This window comes from Saccoglossus kowalevskii, chromosome 5 (genome assembly GCF_978046115.1).
Source record: "Saccoglossus kowalevskii chromosome 5, keSacKowa6.1, whole genome shotgun sequence".
Classification (NCBI taxonomy): domain Eukaryota; kingdom Metazoa; phylum Hemichordata; class Enteropneusta; family Harrimaniidae; genus Saccoglossus; species Saccoglossus kowalevskii.
In genome coordinates this window covers 19,507,067-19,526,500 of record NC_140645.1, presented here as the reverse complement: position 1 = coordinate 19,526,500, position 19,434 = coordinate 19,507,067, and the positions used below count along the sequence as shown (strand labels likewise).

Here is a 19,434-nt window from a genome sequence, read left to right as displayed (position 1 = left end):
GAGAACGGCCAAGGCATATCGTACTTGTATGAGCTTTTTTTTAGTTTTGATGGGGGCATGGATATGTAGATACTTTTGAGACCTTGCAATTTATTAGATATACTAACAGAACTAACTAAATCAATGATGTGCGGTTGAAATAAGCATAGCAAATTGTCTACCACCGAGAAGTCTGTTATTAATTTCAGTTATTAATTCATTTATGGTTTACACCCCTTGGTATGAATAGAATAGTCCACAACAAATTCCACCAATGGGTATAAGGCGTACCTCACGTGACTATGATAGGCTACGTGATTGGTTAGTAACCGTAATTATGGGAGCCTCAATATTTTAGACTGTTTCGACGATACACTGGTAACAGGACTATACATTTCGAAGTTAATTCGACCCGTCAACTTTAAAGGGCGGTGGTCGCTGCGCAGCCCTGTTAGAATTTCACGTAAGCATACAATACAACTTTATTGGAACAGTTACAGACATTATCTTCATTGCAACATTCGTTTTGGTTTGAGCATGAAGTTCAGCACGAAAAACCTGACTATGAATAAAAAAAGAATGTATCATGTCTCAGGGAGAAATCCATTGCCAAATCCACAAAAGTGCGAAAGTATACAATAATGATTTGTATGTTAATGAGAGTATATAAATGTCGAACGCCGGGTTACTGCGAAATATACATTCATGATGTTTATGGTTATTTTGTTTATTTCTCGGTAAGCAGGCTTTCGCGGCGGTAACCCGGCTTTCGCCGTTTACACGCTCCCATAATATTTTATTTAAATGAAAAAAAATCACCAAGAATTAAAAAAGAGACTGTATACAAGTCGAACTAATTAACAAGTACAAAATAATCGGGGGGAATAACCAGGCGACTTTTCTATGCTACTGTGTGTTGAGAGCGACTAAGGTTACTCGCTTATCGCTCAGGTTAGCAGTGGTTTCACCGGGGTACAAGGGATGCTATAATCTAGGTAAATATCAATGTGGTTGGGATAGTGGATCTACTGGCGATGTTTTCAATGTCATTGCATGCATTTCCGGAACAGTAGTAGAGACAGGTCTCAAATCCCGAATTATCGGTCGTGCAATCACCATCGGCGTCGGTAGTTTCTTCGTCAGTACAGTATCTTTCGGCATCATCGGTGAACAGCCCTATTATGAAAAAAGTTAAGACAAGAGTTGTTTTATGACGAAATTTGTTGAGGTTACTGATGTGGATTTTATCACAATGACACTATTTCCACTCCGTTTCTGTTGCGTGCTATATGAAAATGGTGTACCTGTATCGACTTTTATTTGCGACGTCATTTGGCGTCACACGTTTGTGTTACTCAAGTCTATGGGAGGAGCCATAGCTCCACTGTGTCAATTAAAATCATAAGGTCTGAAAATAGCAAATTTAATGATACCAAATGTATCAGAAATGATTGTAATACCATCACAAAGACTAAAAATCGACACAAGAAAAGCTATGGACCCACAGTACAGTAAATTGTTGACGTGAAATTCGAACACGAGCTGCGACATTGAACCCCTACATTGAACAAAGTGTTGGAGAGAGAGAGAGAAGAACAAATCTAAATGCGACAGGTGGTTGGCGTGGGGAATTAGTAACAAAAAGTTGATGATACTCACATGTGTTGTAGGCTACAGTTCTAGTACCACATCCAGAATGTCCAGTGAGGCACGCTATTGGCTCGTGGTTATTTACTAAGTCGTTTTTACATGTGTAGTCGTTGACTTTCGTTTCACAGTAGTAGCACTGGTGATAATCTAGAATACAGGAGGAACGATTGAAATGACATACTATTTGCCAGATTCGTCACGAGATTTCAAAATAATAACGCGAGATCTCGAGATCTCGTGGTAACAAGTTTTGTAGAACGCGCGCGTAGGATGAAAACATTACATACTGATGTCACTGTGTCAAAGGTTTTTTTTTCTTTACTCAACAACTCTCGGTGCATTACCGTAGGGCGCCACTGTGCCCGAATATATGAGCCACATACCTTGAAGGTTGTTTTTAAATGAATGGTAAATCTGTGAGCACTTTGTTTGATATTCATTTGCCATACCCAATTTTATTTCCACTTACCCGAGTCATCGGCATTACAGCTGTCCTCGTAATCACATGTACATACATAGGCGCTCTCCGAGGAATCTACGTCATCGTACTCGTCACATTGGTTAGCAGACCACGTGCTGTTCTGTTCCAAAGACGCACAGCCTCGTTCCACCTTCAAATCATACTGACCAACTAACGTATATAAAAAACAAACAATGAAAATAAAGTTGGACGAAAACAGAAGGACTTGCCAACCATAACACTGGCAGGGTTAAGGAATTTACGTTGGCGTGATAATAATACTAATTGAACAGCATATTTGGGGGGAAAAACACTCTTTATTGGAAACATATTAACGCGGAAGGGTCGTCACCTGCACATGCGCGGGAATTGAGCCCAAGCGACGATAACAACGCATGCTAAAAACGCACAAAGGCTCATGGGTAGAGGCTTGATCGTAAACAATGACACTCTATAACCATCTGACGCACGCGCAGGTGACGATTCCCCCGCTTTAAACTCAATAATTTAATATTTTTTCTGTCACCAGCTTGGTGTCAAATTTTGCACGTTTTCTGTATGTGGAGAGAGGTAATGTTGTAGCCAATAGATGGAATTGTTCGATACCTATAATTCTTGATCCAAATATTGCAATTGATGGCTTTGACGGTCAAGGAATTCAAAGTTAAATTTGAAAGTAACTGTGAGTGCAGTGCGCCACCTACGGCGGAACGAGGAGAAAACCACGCTGATTATCCTACTTACACAGGTCTTCACTGTAGTATGCCCACGTATAGCACGTTGTAGAACAAGTGGCCGTCTCCATGGACCCCGGGTTAGTGACACAGTCGTAGTCTGAAAAAATACTAGCCCAAGACTCGTCGTATTCACATTTTATACATTCAAAATCGCCACTAGTACCATGAATCAGACATCCTGTAAAAGAGGAATAGCCAAGTTAATTGCAGGTTTATCCGATTGTCAACGCACTGACATCCCCACCGGTACATTGTCTTTGGGTGGGAGTGCTCCTCGGCCAGTTGAAAACTGGACTCAAGTAGATCGACGTTGAGGCCGCTTCGGTCAAAAAAAAATTGACCCCCCCCCCCACAAACATACAAGTAGCACACACACGCAACCTCGTGTATCCCGGGGGGAAGTTGCATGACACGATTGGTTGAAATAATCGTCTCATTTGCATAAATTAATATTCATGTGCAATGAAAAACTCGTCTTTTCAGTAAAATTGTGCCAAAATGCTTTCCGATAGCACATACATGTTAATTCTAAATTGACTGATTCGTTACGAGGCGAAAAAATAATCGGGAAAATGATGTAAAAGTATTTTTTGAGACACGTTTTCGATCAGACTCCAGCTAACTGTTGAAAGTAAGCACAGGTTTTCTCTTTACCATGATCATAGCAAGTTATGAAATTCATGGCGAATGCAGAAGCACATTTATATTTCACTCTAGCGGCAAAGTACGGCAAAGTAGTGGCAAAGTGCTGCCAAGCAGTGGCAAAGACTGAAAAGTACGGCAAAGTAGAGGCAAAGTATGGCAAAGTAGTGGCAAAGTAGGGCAAAGTAGTGGCAAAGTACTGAAAAGTAGTGGCAAAGTACGGCAAAGTAGTGGCAAAGTACTGCAAAGTAGTGGCAAAGTACTGAAAAGTACGGCAAAGTACGGCAAAGTAGTGGCAAAGTACGGCAAAGTAGTGGCAAAGTACTGAAGAGTAGTGGCAAAGTACGGCAAGGTAGTGGCAAAGTACGGCAAAGTAGTGGCAAAGTACGGCAAAGTAATGGCAATGTACTGCAAAGTAGTGGCAAAGTACTGTCAATTAGTGGCAAAGTTCTGAAATATAGTGTCAAAGTACGGCAAAGTAGTGGCAAAGTACTGAAAAGTAGTGGCAAAGTACGGCAAAGTAGTTGCAAAGTGTGGCAAAGTACTGCAAAGTAGTGGCAAAGTACGGCAAAGTAGTGGCAAAGTACGGCAAAGTAGTGGCAAAGTACTGAAAAGTAGTGGCAAAGTACTTCAACGTACGGCAAAGTAGTGGCAAAGTACTGCAAAGTAGTGGCAAAGTACGGCAAAGTAGTGGCAAAGTACTTCAAAGTAGTGGCAAAGTAGCGGCAAAGTACGGCAAAGTAGTGGCAAAGAACTTAAAAGTACGGCAAAATAGTGGCAAAGTACGGCAAAGTATTGGCAAAGTACTGAAAAGTAGTGGCAAAGTACAGCAAAGTACGGCAAAGTAGTGGCAAAGTAGGGCAAAGTAGTGGCAAAGTAGGGCAAAGTAGTGGCAAAGTACGGCAAAGTAGTGGCAAAGTACTGCAAAGTAGTGGCAAAGTACTGCCAAGTAGTGGCAAAGAACTGAAAAGTACGGCAAAGTAGAGGCAAAGTACGGCAAAGTAGTGGCAAAGTACGGCAAAGTAGTGGCAAAGTACTGAAGAGTAGTGGCAAAGTACGGCAAAGTAGTGGCAAAGTACGGCAAAGTAGTGGCAAAGTACGGCAAAGTTGTGGCAATGTACTGCAAAGTAGTGGCAAAGTACTGTAAATTAGTGGCAAAGTACTGAAAAGTAGTGGCAAAGTACGGCAAAGTAGTGGCAAAGTACAGCAAAGTATTGCAAAATAGTATCAAAGTACGGCAACATAGTAGCAAAGTACAGCAAAGTAGTTGCAAAGTGTGGCAAAGTACTTCAAAGTAGTGGCAAAGTAATGGCAAAGTACGACAAAGTAGTGGCAAAGTACGGCAAAGAAGTGGCAAAGTACTGAAAAGTAGTGGCAAAGTACTGAAAAGTAGTGGCAAAGTACTGAAAAGTAGTGGCTAAGTACGGCAAAGTAGTGGCAAAGTACTGCAAAGTAGTGGCAAAGTACGGCAAAGTAGTAACAAAGTACTGAAAAGTAGTGGCAAAGTACGCCAAAGTACGGCAAAGTAGTGGCAAAGTAGGGCAAAGTAGTGGCAAAGTAGGGCAAAGTACGGCAAAGTAGTGGCAAAGTACTGCAAAGTAGTGGCAAAGAACTGAAAAGTACGGCAAAGTAGAGGCAAAGTACGGCAAAGTAGTGGCAAAGTACGGCAAAGTAGTAGCAAAGTAGTGGCAAAGTACTGAAAAGTACGGCAAAGTAGAGGCAAAGTACTGAAAAGTTGCTCAAAATGTTTTCGGTGACTTTTATCAGTGACAAGTTGCCTATGTATGCATTTCGAGAAACCACATTGTGTGCATGCGCAGTCTGAAATGGAACAGTTTTGAACGCAATAAAATCACGCGTAGAATTCGGGCTCAAGCTAGAAATTGTGGCGTCAAACTGGTTGTCGGTTGAATTGTTTTGCAATAGACATAATTTTGGAGCCTGTCTATTTTGTCTATGAAATGTTTCTAAGTTTTGTTGAGGATTATTCTGTCAAGAAATTACTGAAATTATTTCATCTTTTCGTAAACGGGACGTTGTTGCTTAGACGATGGGCTACGGCGACTGACGTCGATACATTCCATTCAGATCGGATGGCGCCCTCTCGTGCCGCCACCCCCCCCCCACCCCCGCCGCCGGTGAATCCTTTATAAAGGACGAATTGCAAAAGAGGGCGTACTTTAATATGCACTCACTGAGCAGATTCTGTCATGGCTCAGATGACGCACTCATACATAGGCTGCTCTCTGCTACTGTAAAACCATTTATTTTCACTGACATTTAATATTTTGATTTCCGAGTCTTTTCACGTGGCTTTACGAATTTTGCTGAGAAACAATGAGTTCTGTTGTTGTTGTTTTTTATGCTCACGTGAATTTAATCAAGCGAATTTTACTTATCAGCGAAATTAAAACACAGTGAATAATTAATACATTTACAGTATTATTATTAGTATAATCTTTTTTTCAAGTAGAAGCCGACTTCAAATTTTACCACAGGTACTTGAATGAACATTTATTTCTGTAAATTGTTTTTGCACTTATACCTGACAAAAGATCTATATACATAATAATACACACTACTGAGCATGTTAGTGCGCACATGTGCAATGCATTCTGGGAGACAATCTCCCATGGAGACAGTGAAACACAACAAATTAAATAATTATATGACTTTTTAGAACAACTCACCTAATGAGAACAATGTGACCATAGATATTACGTCGAAGAATGCCATTGTGTTACTCTGAATCGACCTAATCAAAAATAAACATTGTTGTAAATTAACTACTACTAAATTAAGCACATATCCTCGGGGCGGACATCCGGGCATTTTCACCACCTGGCAACCATCGCGGTGAAAACAAAGGCCAACAATTCGCAGAAAACGGTACTTTGGGATGGTTGTTGAGAGTCCCCTGAACAGTGTAACAAGATTAGCCCTACTTGTGTAACATATATGAATTCTGATGTTCAGGATAAATTCAAAGTTGAGTTTCTGTTGTTTTCTTGAATTTTCACCGGCTCGACAGGCGTTCCACGCAGCGCGCACAGAGCCCAAAGAAATGCATGGCACAGTCTTTGCGTTTTTAGCAGGTGCTGTTATTGTCGCTTGGGACTCAATTTCCGCACATGCGCAGGTGACGACCCTCCCGCTTTAATAATTTTATTGAAACCTTATTATATTAGGGAATAATTAAGACTGATTGGTCACGTATAGCACTCAAAGTTTGATGAAACTTAATCAGTATTTGCACCCATCTTTGGTGTTTTGGTTATATCTGATTTGTTGGATAGTTGAATATTCATGACGAAAGTATATTTACTCAAAATGTGACGAAACTTAGAAAAATCATAGGTGTATACTAGTATATCCCATTTATTCGATAGATTCAGCCTCATGCATATTCATGTGGCATGCGATTAGTCAAGGTCAACAAAATTTGAACAAACTTGACGCCAGTAAGTTTCTTTTTTACCCCTGAAAAAATCATTGAATATATTCAATTTATTCTATAGTTTCGGTATCAAGAATATTCATGAGGTAAGTAGATTAGACAAAATTTGACGAAACTTGATCAAACTTTACGGCTGTAATTCTGTAATAATTCTATTAAAACTATTATTACATTTTGACCTAGAGAATTTTTATGAGGTATGTATAATATTCAAAAATTGACGAAATTTGATAAATAATACATGTCATATGAATATTCATGATGCCAAAAAAACGAGAGTGTCGACCTCGCCCCCCCCAACAAAAAAAACATCGCCTTTTCTTGTTTGTATTTGTTCCTGACAACGTTTTGTGTCTTGACGTCTCTCTGTATTTGGGACAGCGCGCGACTTCGCTTAGATACGGACCACCTATGAGAGAACGTGGTTCGCCTTTTCTTGTTTGTAATCGGTTCTCACAAAGTTTTGTGTCTTGACGTCTCTCTGTATTTGGGACAGCGCGCGACTACGCTTAGATACGGAACACCTTTGAGGGAACGTGGTTCAGAAATACTCTAAGACAGTCTGACAATGAAGACCCAGTATGTCCTGGCAGACATGAGTTTAATACGTGGCAGTCTTATATTGGACCATGGATGTATCAGTACATCCATGATTGGACGGATGTGCTCTATGATCAGCTCTCCGTATAGAATACTTTTAGTTTAGTGAAGCGCCATTACGACAAGTAATGTAACAGCGAAATAATTGATAGTTCATAATGCCTGATAACATTCTCAAGACAAACAGGAATGAATAACTGATATTTTACAATTTGAACAATCACAGATGTTCGGAGATAACAAGACAGTGATGGTAACCACTCGGACAAACACAGAAGTGCCATGAATGACAGTTTGGTGCTAATTTCAAGTTTCAAAACACGATACTAGTATGCTGGAGAATAAGTTTTTATAATCCCCTTGCCCATCATGATAGATTTACCGTTATGCTAAATTTCTCGGGAAAACCTATTTTTGACATCTCACACATTTTCGTAATTTGATTCACGAAATCAAAATATACACAACACACCTTAGACAATTGTTTGAATGTTTGTGTGTTAATGAGCCACTTGTTTTGGAAGGTTGTCACGGCGACACAAACAATGAAGATGTGCTCAATGACTACAAACAATTCACAGGTTCAATGTAATAAAAATTACAATGCCAAAACGAAACGACCATCCTAAACTCAGACAAGTATAACCTATTACGAGTCTGAGTCCTAAGTTGAGTGTCTCCGAGGGAGTTCAACATGCGCCGTATTCGAAGACCGCGCTTCCTGACCACGAGTCTGCATTACAGTCAAAAATCTCTACTGTAAAATACTTTATTTTAGCTGGAATTAATTTTCGCTGAAAAGATTTTTTGGGTATTTTGTATGGAATTTATTTTCATTGATTGTTGACGAGTTGAATGTAAAATATAGGAAAAAAAGGTATATTCGCTGGATTTTATTTTAACTGAATCATGTTGCAAGCGAAAATAAAGTATTTGACAGTACTCAAATACAGCTTATTGGTATTTCACGTAACACCACAAGACCCCAACACGTGTTGCTACACGTACAGATCATTATACTCAGGAGGTTCGGCGTCAAACTTCCTCCACAATGGTATGAGCGTAGTCTCTCCATAGAGAGAAGGGTGTGATCTCTCTGAACAAAATTCGAGGTGAATACATGTATAAGTAGTGCAATGTCAATAACATGGTATTTGACTGATCGTTCATTTGTAAATTTCCATACAAGACCCAAGTCATAGTTAACACATGATCGTCACATGTTACGATGATATTACTTGTTTACACCACACCCGAACATTATCTTTCAGTCGGCAAATTACCAACCTTGACAACGGTCGTTGTTTTACTACTGCAATAGTATTACAGGCTTATACAGTTACTACACGATCTTACCTTATGTTGGAAATCTAGGGGAGATGTATCTTTCACAGGCGAATGTGTGAGGTATGAGCACCCAGCACGGACTGAGAACGGCCAAGGCATATCGTACTTGTATGAGCTTTTTTTTAGTTTTGATGGGGGCATGGATATGTAGATACTTTTGGGACCTTGCAATTTATTAGATATACTAACAGAACTAACTAAATCAATGATGTGCGGTTGAAATAAGCATAGCAAATTGTCTACCACCGAGAAGTCTGTTATTAATTTCAGTTATTAATTCATTTATGGTTTACACCCCTTGGTATGAATAGAATAGTCCACAACAAATTCCACCAATGGGTATAAGGCGTACCTCACGTGACTATGATAGGCTACGTGATTGGTTAGTAACCGTAATTATGGGAGCCTCAATATTTTAGACTGTTTCGACGATACACTGGTAACAGGACTATACATTTCGAAGTTAATTCGACCCGTCAACTTTAAAGGGCGGTGGTCGCTGCGCAGCCCTGTTAGAATTTCACGTAAGCATACAATACAACTTTATTGGAACAGTTACAGACATTATCTTCATTGCAACATTCGTTTTGGTTTGAGCATGAAGTTCAGCACGAAAAACCTGACTATGAATAAAAAAAAGAATGTATCAAGTCTCAGGGAGAAATCCATTGCCAAATCCACAAAAGTGCGAAAGTATACAATAATGATTTGTATGTTAATGAGAGTATATAAATGTCGAACGCCGGGTTACTGCGAAATATACATTCATGATGTTTATGGTTATTTTGTTTATTTCTCGGTAAGCAGGCTTTCGCGGCGGTAACGCGGCTTTCGCCGTTTACACGCTCCCATAATATTTTATTTAAATGAAAAAAAATCACCAAGAATTAAAAAAGAGACTGTATACAAGTCGAACTAATTAACAAGTACAAAATAATCGGGGGAAATAACCAGGCGACTTTTCTATGCTACTGTGTGTTGAGAGCGACTAAGGTTACTCGCTTATCGCTCAGGTTAGCAGTGGTTTCACCAGGGTACAAGGGATGCTATAATCTAGGTAAATATCAATGTGGTTGGGATAGTGGATCTACTGGCGATGTTTTCAATGTCATTGCATGCATTTCCGGAACAGTAGTAGAGACAGGTCTCAAATCCCGAATTATCGGTCGTGCAATCACCATCGGCGTCGGTAGTTTCTTCGTCAGTACAGTATCTTTCGGCATCATCGGTGAACAGCCCTATTACGAAAAAAGTTAAGACAAGAGTTGTTTTATGACGAAATTTGTTGAGGTTACTGATGTGGATTTTATCACAATGACACTATTTCCACTCCGTTTCTGTTGCGTGCTATATGAAAATGGTGTACCTGTATCGACTTTTATTTGCGACGTCATTTGGCGTCACACGTTTGTGTTACTCAAGTCTATGGGAGGAGCCATAGCTCCACTGTGTCAATTAAAATCATAAGGTCTGAAAATAGCAAATTTAATGATACCAAATGTATCAGAAATGATTGTAATACCATCACAAAGACTAAAAATCGACACAAGAAAAGCTATGGACCCACAGTACAGTAAATTGTTGACGTGAAATTCGAACACGAGCTGCGACATTGAATCCCTACATTGAACAAAGTGTTGGAGAGAGAGAGAACAACAAATCTAAATGCGACAGGTGGTTGGCGTGGGGAATTAGTAACAAAAAGTTGATGATACTCACATGTGTTGTAGGCTACAGTTCTAGTACCACATCCAGAATGTCCAGTGAGGCACGCTATTGGCTCGTGGTTATTTACTAAGTCGTTTTTACATGTGTAGTCGTTGACTTTCGTTTCACAGTAGTAGCACTGGTGATAATCTAGAATACAGGAGGAACGATTGAAATGACATACTATTTGCCAGATTCGTCACGAGATTTCAAAATAATAACGCGAGATCTCGAGATCTCGTGGTAACAAGTTTTGTAGAACGCGCGCGTAGGATGAAAACATTACATACTGACGTCACTGTGTCAAAGGGTTTTTTTTCTTTACTCAACAACTCTCGGTGCATTACCGTAGGGCGCCACTGTGCCCGAATATATGAGCCACATACCTTGAAGGTTGTTTTTAAATGAATGGTAAATCTGTGAGCACTTTGTTTGATATTCATTTGCCATACCCAATTTTATTTCCACTTACCCGAGTCATCGGCATTACAGCTGTCCTCGTAATCACATGTACATACATAGGCGCTCTCCGAGGAATCTACGTCATCGTACTCGTCACATTGGTTAGCAGACCACGTGCTGTTCTGTTCCAAAGACGCACAGCCTCGTTCCACCTTCAAATCATACTGACCAACTAACGTATATAAAAAACAAACAATGAAAATAAAGTTGGACGAAAACAGAAGGACTTGCCAACCATAACACTGGCAGGGTTAAGGAATTTACGTTGGCGTGATAATAATACTAATTGAACAGCATATTTTGGGGAATAAACACTCTTTATTGGAAACATATTAACGCGGAAGGGTCGTCACCTGCACATGCGCGGGAATTGAGCCCAAGCGACGATAACAACGCATGCTAAAAACGCACAAAGGCTCATGGGTAGAGGCTTGATCGTAAACAATGACACTCTATAACCATCTGACGCACGCGCAGGTGACGATTCCCCCGCTTTAAACTCAATAATTTAATAATTTTTCTGTCACCAGCTTGGTGTCAAATTTTGCACGTTTTCTGTATGTGGAGAGAGGTAATGTTGTAGCCAATAGATGGAATTGTTCGATACCTATAATTCTTGATCCAAATATTGCAATTGATGGCTTTGACGGTCAAGGAATTCAAAGTTAAATTTGAAAGTAACTGTGAGTGCAGTGCGCCACCTACGGCGGAACGAGGAGAAAACCACGCTGATTATCCTACTTACACAGGTCTTCACTGTAGTATGCCCACGTATAGCACGTTGTAGAACAAGTGGCCGTCTCCATGGACCCCGGGTTAGTGACACAGTCGTAGTCTGAAAAAATACTAGCCCAAGACTCGTCGTATTCACATTTTATACATTCAAAATCGCCACTAGTACCATGAATCAGACATCCTGTAAAAGAGGAATAGCCAAGTTAATTGCAGGTTTATCCGATTGTCAACGCACTGACATCCCCACCGGTACATTGTCTTTGGGTGGGAGTGCTCCTCGGCCAGTTGAAAACTGGACTCAAGTAGATCGACGTTGAGGCCGCTTCGGTCAAAAAAAAATTGACCCCCCCCCCACACACACACACAAACATACAAGTAGCACACACACGCAACCTCGTGTATCCCGGGGGAAGTTGCATGACACGATTGGTTGAAATAATCGTCTCATTTGCATAAATTAATATTCATGTGCAATGAAAAACTCGTCTTTTTAGTAAAATTGTGCCAAAATGCTTTCCGATAGCACATACATGTTAATTCTAAATTGACTGATTCGTTACGAGCCGAAAAAATAATCGGGAAAATGATGTAAAAGTATTTTTTGAGACACGTTTTCGATCAGACTCCAGCTAACTGTTGAAAGTAAGTACAGGTTTTCTCTTTACCATGATCATAGCAAGTTATGAAATTCATGGCGAATGCAGAAGCACATTTATATTTCACTCTAGCGGCAAAGTACGGCAAAGTAGTGGCAAAGTGCTGCCAAGTAGTGGCAAAGACTGAAAAGTACGGCAAAGTAGAGGCAAAGTATGGCAAAGTACGGCAAAGTAGTGGCAAAGTAGCGGCAAAGTACGGCAAAGTAGTGGCAAAGTAGGGCAAAGTATGGCAAAGTACGGCAAAGTAGAGGCAAAGTACGGCAAAGTACGGCAAAGTAGTGGCAAAGTACGGCAAAGTAGTGGCAAAGTACTGCCAAGTAGTGGCAAAGAACTGAAAAGTACGGCAAAGTAGAGGCAAAGTATGGCAAAGTACGGCAAAGTAGTGGCAAAGTAGCGGCAAAGTACGGCAAAGTAGTGGCAAAGTAGGGCAAAGTATGGCAAAGTACGGCAAAGTAGAGGCAAAGTACGGCAAAGTACGGCAAAGTAGTGGCAAAGTACGGCAAAGTAGTGGCAAAGTAGGGCAAAGTAGTGGCAAAGTACTGAAAAGTAGTGGCAAAGTACTGCAAAGTAGTGGCAATGTACTGCCAAGTAGTGGCAAAGAACTGAAAAGTACGGCAAAGTAGAGGCAAAGTACGGCAAAGTAGTGGCAAAGTACGGCAAAGTAGTGGCAAAGTACTGAAGAGTAGTGGCAAAGTACGGCAAGGTAGTGGCAAAGTACGGCAAAGTAGTGGCAAAGTACGGCAAAGTAGTGGCAATGTACTGCAAAGTAGTGGCAAAGTACTGCAAATTAGTGGCAAAGTTCTGAAATATAGTGTCAAAGTACGGCAAAGTAGTGGCAAAGTACTGAAAAGTAGTGACAAAGTACGGCAAAGTAGTTGCAAAGTGTGGCAAAGTACTGCAAAGTAGTGGCAAAGTAAGGCAAAGTAGTGGCAAAGTACGGCAAAGTAGTGGCAAAGTACTGAAAAGTAGTGGCAAGTACTTCAACGTACGGCAAAGTAGTGGCAAAGTACTGCAAAGTAGTGGCAAAGTACGGCAAAGTAGTGGCAAAGTACTTCAAAGTAGTGGCAAAGTAGCGGCAAAGTACGGCAAAATAGTGGCAAAGTACGGCAAAGTATTGGCAAAGTACTGAAAAGTAGTGGCAAAGTACGGCAAAGTACGGCAAAGTAGGGCAAAGTAGTGGCAAAGTAGGGCAAAGTAGTGGCAAAGTACGGCAAAGTAGTGGCAAAGTACTGCAAAGTAGTGGCAAAGTACTGCCAAGTAGTGGCAAAGAACTGAAAAGTACGGCAAAGTAGAGGCAAAGTACGGCAAAGTAGTGGCAAAGTACGGCAAAGTAGTGGCAAAGTACGGCAAAGTAGTGGCAAAGTACTTCAAAGTAGTGGCAAAGTACTGGCAAAGTAGCGGCAAAGTACGGCAAAATAGTGGCAAAGTACCGGCAAAGTATTGGCAAAGTACTGAAAAGTAGTGGCAAAGTACGGCAAAGTACGGCAAAGTAGTGGCAAAGTACGGCAAAGTAGTGGCAAAGTACTGCAAAGTAGTAGCAAAGTACTGCCAAGTAGTGGCAAAGTACTGAAAAGTAGTGGCAAAGTACTTCAACGTACGGCAAAGTAGTGGCAAAGTACTGCAAAGTAGTGGCAAAGTACGGCAAAGTAGTGGCAAAGTACTTCAAAGTAGTGGCAAAGTAGCGGCAAAGTAGCGGCAAAGTACGGCAAAACAGTGGCAAAGTACGGCAAAGTATTGGCAAAGTACTGAAAAGTAGTGGCAAAGTACGGCAAAGTACGGCAAAGTATTGGCAAAGTAGGGCAAAGTAGGGCAATGTAGTGGCAAAGTAGGGCAAAGTAGTGGCAAAGTACGGCAAAGTAGTGGCAAAGTACTGCAAAGTAGAGGCAAAGTACGGCAAAGTAGTGGCAAAGTACGGCAAAGTAGTGGCAAAGTACTGAAGAGTAGTGGCAAAGTACGGCAAAGTTGTGGCAAAGTACGGCAAAGTAGTGGCAAAGTACGGCAAAGTTGTGGCAATGTACTGCAAAGTAGTGGCAAAGTACTGTAAATTAGTGGCAAAGTACAGAAAAGTAGTGGAAAAGTACGGCAAAGTAGTGGCAAAGTACTGCAAAGTAGAGGCAAAGTACGGCAAAGTAGTGGCAAAGTACGGCAAAGTAGTGGCAAAGTACTGAAGAGTAGTGGCAAAGTACGGCAAAGTTGTGGCAAAGTACGGCAAAGTAGTGGCAAAGTACGGCAAAGTTGTGGCAATGTACTGCAAAGTAGTGGCAAAGTACTGTAAATTAGTGGCAAAGTACTGAAAAGTAGTGGCAAAGTACGGCAAAGTAGTGGCAAAGTACGGCAAAGTATTGCAAAATAGTATCAAAGTACGGCAACATAGTAGCAAAGTACAGCAAAGTAGTTGCAAAGTGTGGCAAAGTACTTCAAAGTAGTGGCAAAGTACTGCAAAGTAATGGCAAAGTGTGGCAAAGTACTTCAAAGTAGTGGCAAAGTACGGCAAAGTAGCGGCAAAGTACGGCAAAGAAGTGGCAAAGTACTGAAAAGTAGTGGCAAAGTACTGAAAAGTAGTGGCAAAGTACTGAAAAGTAGTGGCAAAGTACGGCAAAGTAGTGGCAAAGTACTGCAAAGTAGTGGCAAAGTACGGCAAAGTAGTAACAAAGTACTGAAAAGTAGTGGCAAAGTACGGCAAAGTAGTGGCAAAGTACGGCAAAGTAGTGGCAAAGTAGTGGCAAAGTACTGAAAAGTACGGCAAAGTAGAGGCAAAGTACTGAAAAGTTGCTCAAAATGTTTTCGGTGACTTTTATCAGTGACAAGTTGCCTATGTATGCATTTCGAGAAACCACATTGTGTGCATGCGCAGTCTGAAATGGAACAGTTTTGAACGCAATAAAATCACGCGTAGAATTCGGGCTCAAGCTAGAAATTGTGGCGTCAAACTGGTTGTCGGTTGAATTGTTTTGCAATAGACATAATTTTGGAGCCTGTCTATTTTGTCTATGAAATGTTTCTAAGTTTTGTTGAGGATTATTCTGTCAAGAAATTACTGAAATTATTCCATCTTTTCGTAAACGGAACGTTGTTGCTTAGACGATGGGCTGCTCTCTGCTACTGTAAAACCATTTATTTTCACTGACATTTAATATTTTGATTTCCGAGTCTTTTCACGTGGCTTTACGAATTTTGCTGAGAAACAATGAGTTCTGTTGTTGTTGTTTTTTATGCTCACGTGAATTTAATCAAGCGAATTTTACTTATCAGCGAAATTAAAACACAGTGAATAATTAATACATTTACAGTATTATTATTAGTATAATCTTTTTTTCAAGTAAAAGCCGACTTCAAATTTTACCACAGGTACTTGAATGAACATTTATTTCTGTAAATTGTTTTTGCACTTATACCTGACAAAAGCTCTATATACATAATAATACACACTACTGAGCATGTTAGTGCGCATATGTGCAATGCATTCTGGGAGACAATCTCTCATGGAGACAGTGAAACACAACAAATTAAATAATTATATGACTTTTTAGAACAACTCACCTAATGAGAACAATGTGACCATAGATATTACGTCGAAGAATGCCATTGTGTTACTCTGAATCGACCTAATCAAAAATAAACATTGTTATAAATTAACTACTACTAAATTAAGCACATATCCTCGGGGCGGACATCCGGGCATTTTCACCGCCTGGCAACCATCGCGGTGAAAACAAAGGCCAACAATTCGCAGAAAACGGTACTTTGGGATGGTTGTTGAGACTCCCCTGAACAGTGTAACAAGATTAGCCCCACTTGTGTAACATATATGAATTCTGATGTTCAGGATAAATTCAAAGTTGAGTTTCTGTTGTTTTCTTGAATTTTCACCGGCTCGACAGGCGTTCTACCCAGCGCGCACAGAGCCCAAAGAAATGCATGGCACAGTCTTTGCGTTTTTAGCAGGTGCTGTTATTGTCGCTTGGGACTCAATTTCCGCGCGTCGCAGGTGACCACCCTCCCGCTTTAATCATTTTATTGAAACCTTATTATATTAGGGAATAATTAAGACTGATTGGTCACGTATAGCACTCAAAGTTTGATGAAACTTAATCAGTATTGGCACCCATCTTTGGTGTTTTGGTTATATCTGATTTGTTGGATAGTTGAATATTCATGACGAAAGTATATTTACTCAAAATGTGACGAAACTTAGAAATAATCATAGGTGTATATATCCCATTTATTCGATAGATTCAGCCTCATGCATATTCATGTGGCACGCGATTAGTCAAGGTCAACAAAATTTGAACAAACTTGACGCCAGTAAGTTTCTTTTTTACCCCTGAAAAAATCATTGAATATATTCAATTTATTCTATAGTTTCGGTATCAAGAATATTCATGAGGTAAGTAGAGTAGACAAAATTTGACGAAACTTGATCAAACTTTACGGCTGTAATTCTGTAATAATTCTATTAAAACTATTATTACATTTTGACCTAGAGAATTTTTATGAGGTATGTATAATATTAAAAAATTGACGAAATTTGATAAATAATACATGTCATATGAATATTCATGATGCCAAAAAAACGAGGGTGTCGACCTCGCCCCCCCCCCCCCAACAAAAAAAACATCGCCTTTTCTTGTTTGTATTTGGTCCTGACAACGTTTTGTGTCTTGACGTCTCTCTGTATTTGGGACAGCGCGCGACTTCGCTTAGATACGGACCACCTATGAGAGAACGCGGTTCGCCTTTTCTTGTTTGTAATCGGTTCTCACAAAGTTTTGTGTCTTGACGTCTCTCTGTATTTGGGACAGCGCGCGACTACGCTTAGATACGGAACACCTTTGAGGGAACGTGGTTCAGAAATACTCTAAGACAGTCTGACAATGAAGACCCAGTATGTCCTGGCAGACATGAGTTTAATACGTGGCAGTCTTATATTGGACCATGGATGTATCAGTACATCCATGATTGGACGGATGTGCTCTATGATCAGCTCTCCGTATAGAATACTTTTAGTTTAGTGAAGCGCCATTACGACAAGTAATGTAACAGCGAAATAATCGATAGTTCATAATGCATGATAACATTCCCAAGACAAACAGGAATGAATAACTGATATTTTACAATTTGAACAATTACAGATGTTCGGAGATAACAAGACAGTGATGGTAACCACTCGGACAAACACAGAAGTGCCATGAATGACAGTTTGGTGCTAATTTCAAGTTTCAAAACACGATACTAGTATGCTGGAGAATAAGTTTTTATAATCCCCTTGCCCATCATGATAGATTTACCGTTATGCTAAATTTCTCGGGAAAACCTATTTTTGACATCTCACACATTTTCGTAATTTGATTCACGAAATCAAAATATACACAATACACCTTAGACAATTGTTTGAATGTTTGTGTGTTAATGAGCCACTTGTTTTGGAAGGTTGTCACGGCGACACAAACAATGAAGATGTGCTCAATGACTACAAACAATTCACAGGTTCAATGTAATAAAAATTACAATGCCAAAACGAAACGACCATCCTAAACTCAGACAAGTATAACCTATTACGAGTCTGAGTCCTAAGTTGGGTGTCTCCGAGGGAGTTCAACATGCTCCGTATTCGAAGACCGCGCTTCCTGACCTCGAGTCTGCATTACGGTCAAAAACCTCTACTGTAAAATACTTTATTTTAGCTGGAATTAATTTTCGCTGAAAAGATTTTTTGGGTATTTTGTATGGAATTTATTTTCATTGATTGTTGACGAGTTGAATGTAAAATATAGGAAAAAGGGTATATTCGCTGGATTTTATTTTCACTGAATCATATTGCAAGCGAAAATAAAGTATTTTACAGTACTCAAATACAGATTATTGGTATTTTACGTAACATCACAAGGCCCCAACACGTGTTGCTACACGTACAGATCATTATACTCAGGAGGTTCGGCGTCAAACTTCCTCCACAATGGTATGAGCGTAGTCTCTCCATAGAGAGAAGGGTGTGATCTCTCTGAACAAAATTCGAGGTGAATACATGTATAAGTAGTGCAATATCAGTAACATAGTATTTGACTGATCGTTCATTTGTAAATTTCCATACAAGACCCAAGTCATAGTTAACACATGATCGTCATGTTACGATGATATTACTTGTTTTTCACCACACCCGAACATTATCTTTCAGTCGACAAATTACCAACCTTGACAACGGTCGTTGCTTTACTACTGCAATAGTATTACAGGCTTATACAGTTACTACATGATCTTACCTTTTGTTGGAAATTTAGGGGAGATGTATCTTTCACAGGCGAATGTGTGAGGTATGAGCACCCAGCACGGACTGAGAACGGCCAAGGCATATCGTACTTGTATGAGCTTTTTTTTAGTTTTGATGGGGGCATGGATATGTAGATACTTTTGAGACCTTGCAATTTATTAGATATACTAACAGAACTAACTAAATCAATGATGTGCGGTTGAAATAAGCATAGCAAATTGTCTACCACCGAGAAGTCTGTTATTAATTTCAGTTATTAATTCATTTATGGTTTACACCCTTTGGTATGAATAGAATAGTCCACAACAAATTCCACCAATGGGTATAAGGCGTACCTCACGTGACTATGATAGGCTACGTGATTGGTTAGTAACCGTAATTATGGGAGCCTCAATATTTTAGACTGTTTCGACGATACACTGGTAACAGGACTATACATTTCGAAGTTAATTCGACCCGTCAACTTTAAAGGGCGGTGGTCGCTGCGCAGCCCTGTTAGAATTTCACGTGAACAAACAATGTATTTTACACGCATTGTATACGTCGCTATGAGTCCCATATCGAACAGGACGAGACGCGACGACCACCGCTCTTTAAACAATAAGCTAAAGTGGTTACGGGAAACATTTACGTACTTAATTAAATAGAATGTTTCATGAAATATGAAAAGCTACGAATATATATTTTATGATTGTCAGCCATCGTAATGTCAAATATACAGACGAGTCAGATTA

General features: G+C 40.0%; 2 protein-coding genes across 2 annotated transcripts; both read right to left on the bottom strand.

Moving 5' to 3' along the window:
• Positions 1–892: 892 nt before the first annotated feature.
• Positions 893–8,968, bottom strand: LOC146745856 (uncharacterized). Its single transcript, XM_085499595.1, has 6 exons — positions 8,882–8,968; positions 6,159–6,223; positions 2,834–3,004; positions 2,099–2,260; positions 1,639–1,776; positions 893–1,155 (listed from the first exon to the last, which is right to left on the bottom strand). Exons 2-6 carry the CDS (start codon positions 6,202–6,204, stop codon positions 971–973), a joined length of 702 nt encoding a protein of 233 aa, XP_085355721.1. The 5' UTR covers positions 6,205–6,223; positions 8,882–8,968; the 3' UTR covers positions 893–970.
• Positions 8,969–9,728: 760 nt separating this feature from the next.
• On the bottom strand, positions 9,729–16,036 carry LOC100377086 (uncharacterized). The gene is made up of 5 exons (XM_085499594.1): positions 15,973–16,036; positions 11,787–11,957; positions 11,052–11,213; positions 10,592–10,729; positions 9,729–10,110 (listed from the first exon to the last, which is right to left on the bottom strand). Exons 1-5 carry the CDS (start codon positions 16,016–16,018, stop codon positions 9,926–9,928), a joined length of 702 nt encoding a protein of 233 aa, XP_085355720.1. The 5' UTR covers positions 16,019–16,036; the 3' UTR covers positions 9,729–9,925.
• Positions 16,037–19,434: the final 3,398 nt, after the last annotated feature.

Coding starts and splice junctions, on each gene's coding strand:
- LOC100377086 (XM_085499594.1), bottom strand. CDS start 16,018: ATGGCATTCTTCGACGTAATATCTATGGTCACATTGTTCTCATTAG. Junction 11,958..15,972: donor GGTCACATTGTTCTCATTAG/GTGAGTTGTTCT, acceptor CCTCTTTTACAG/GATGTCTGATTCATGGTACT. Junction 10,730..11,051: donor CTGTAATGCCGATGACTCGG/GTAAGTGGAAAT, acceptor CCTGTATTCTAG/ATTATCACCAGTGCTACTAC.
- LOC146745856 (XM_085499595.1), bottom strand. CDS start 6,204: ATGGCATTCTTCGACGTAATATCTATGGTCACATTGTTCTCATTAG. Junction 3,005..6,158: donor GGTCACATTGTTCTCATTAG/GTGAGTTGTTCT, acceptor CCTCTTTTACAG/GATGTCTGATTCATGGTACT. Junction 1,156..1,638: donor AACTGTAGCCTACAACACAT/GTGAGTATCATC, acceptor TTTTCATAATAG/GGCTGTTCACCGATGATGCC.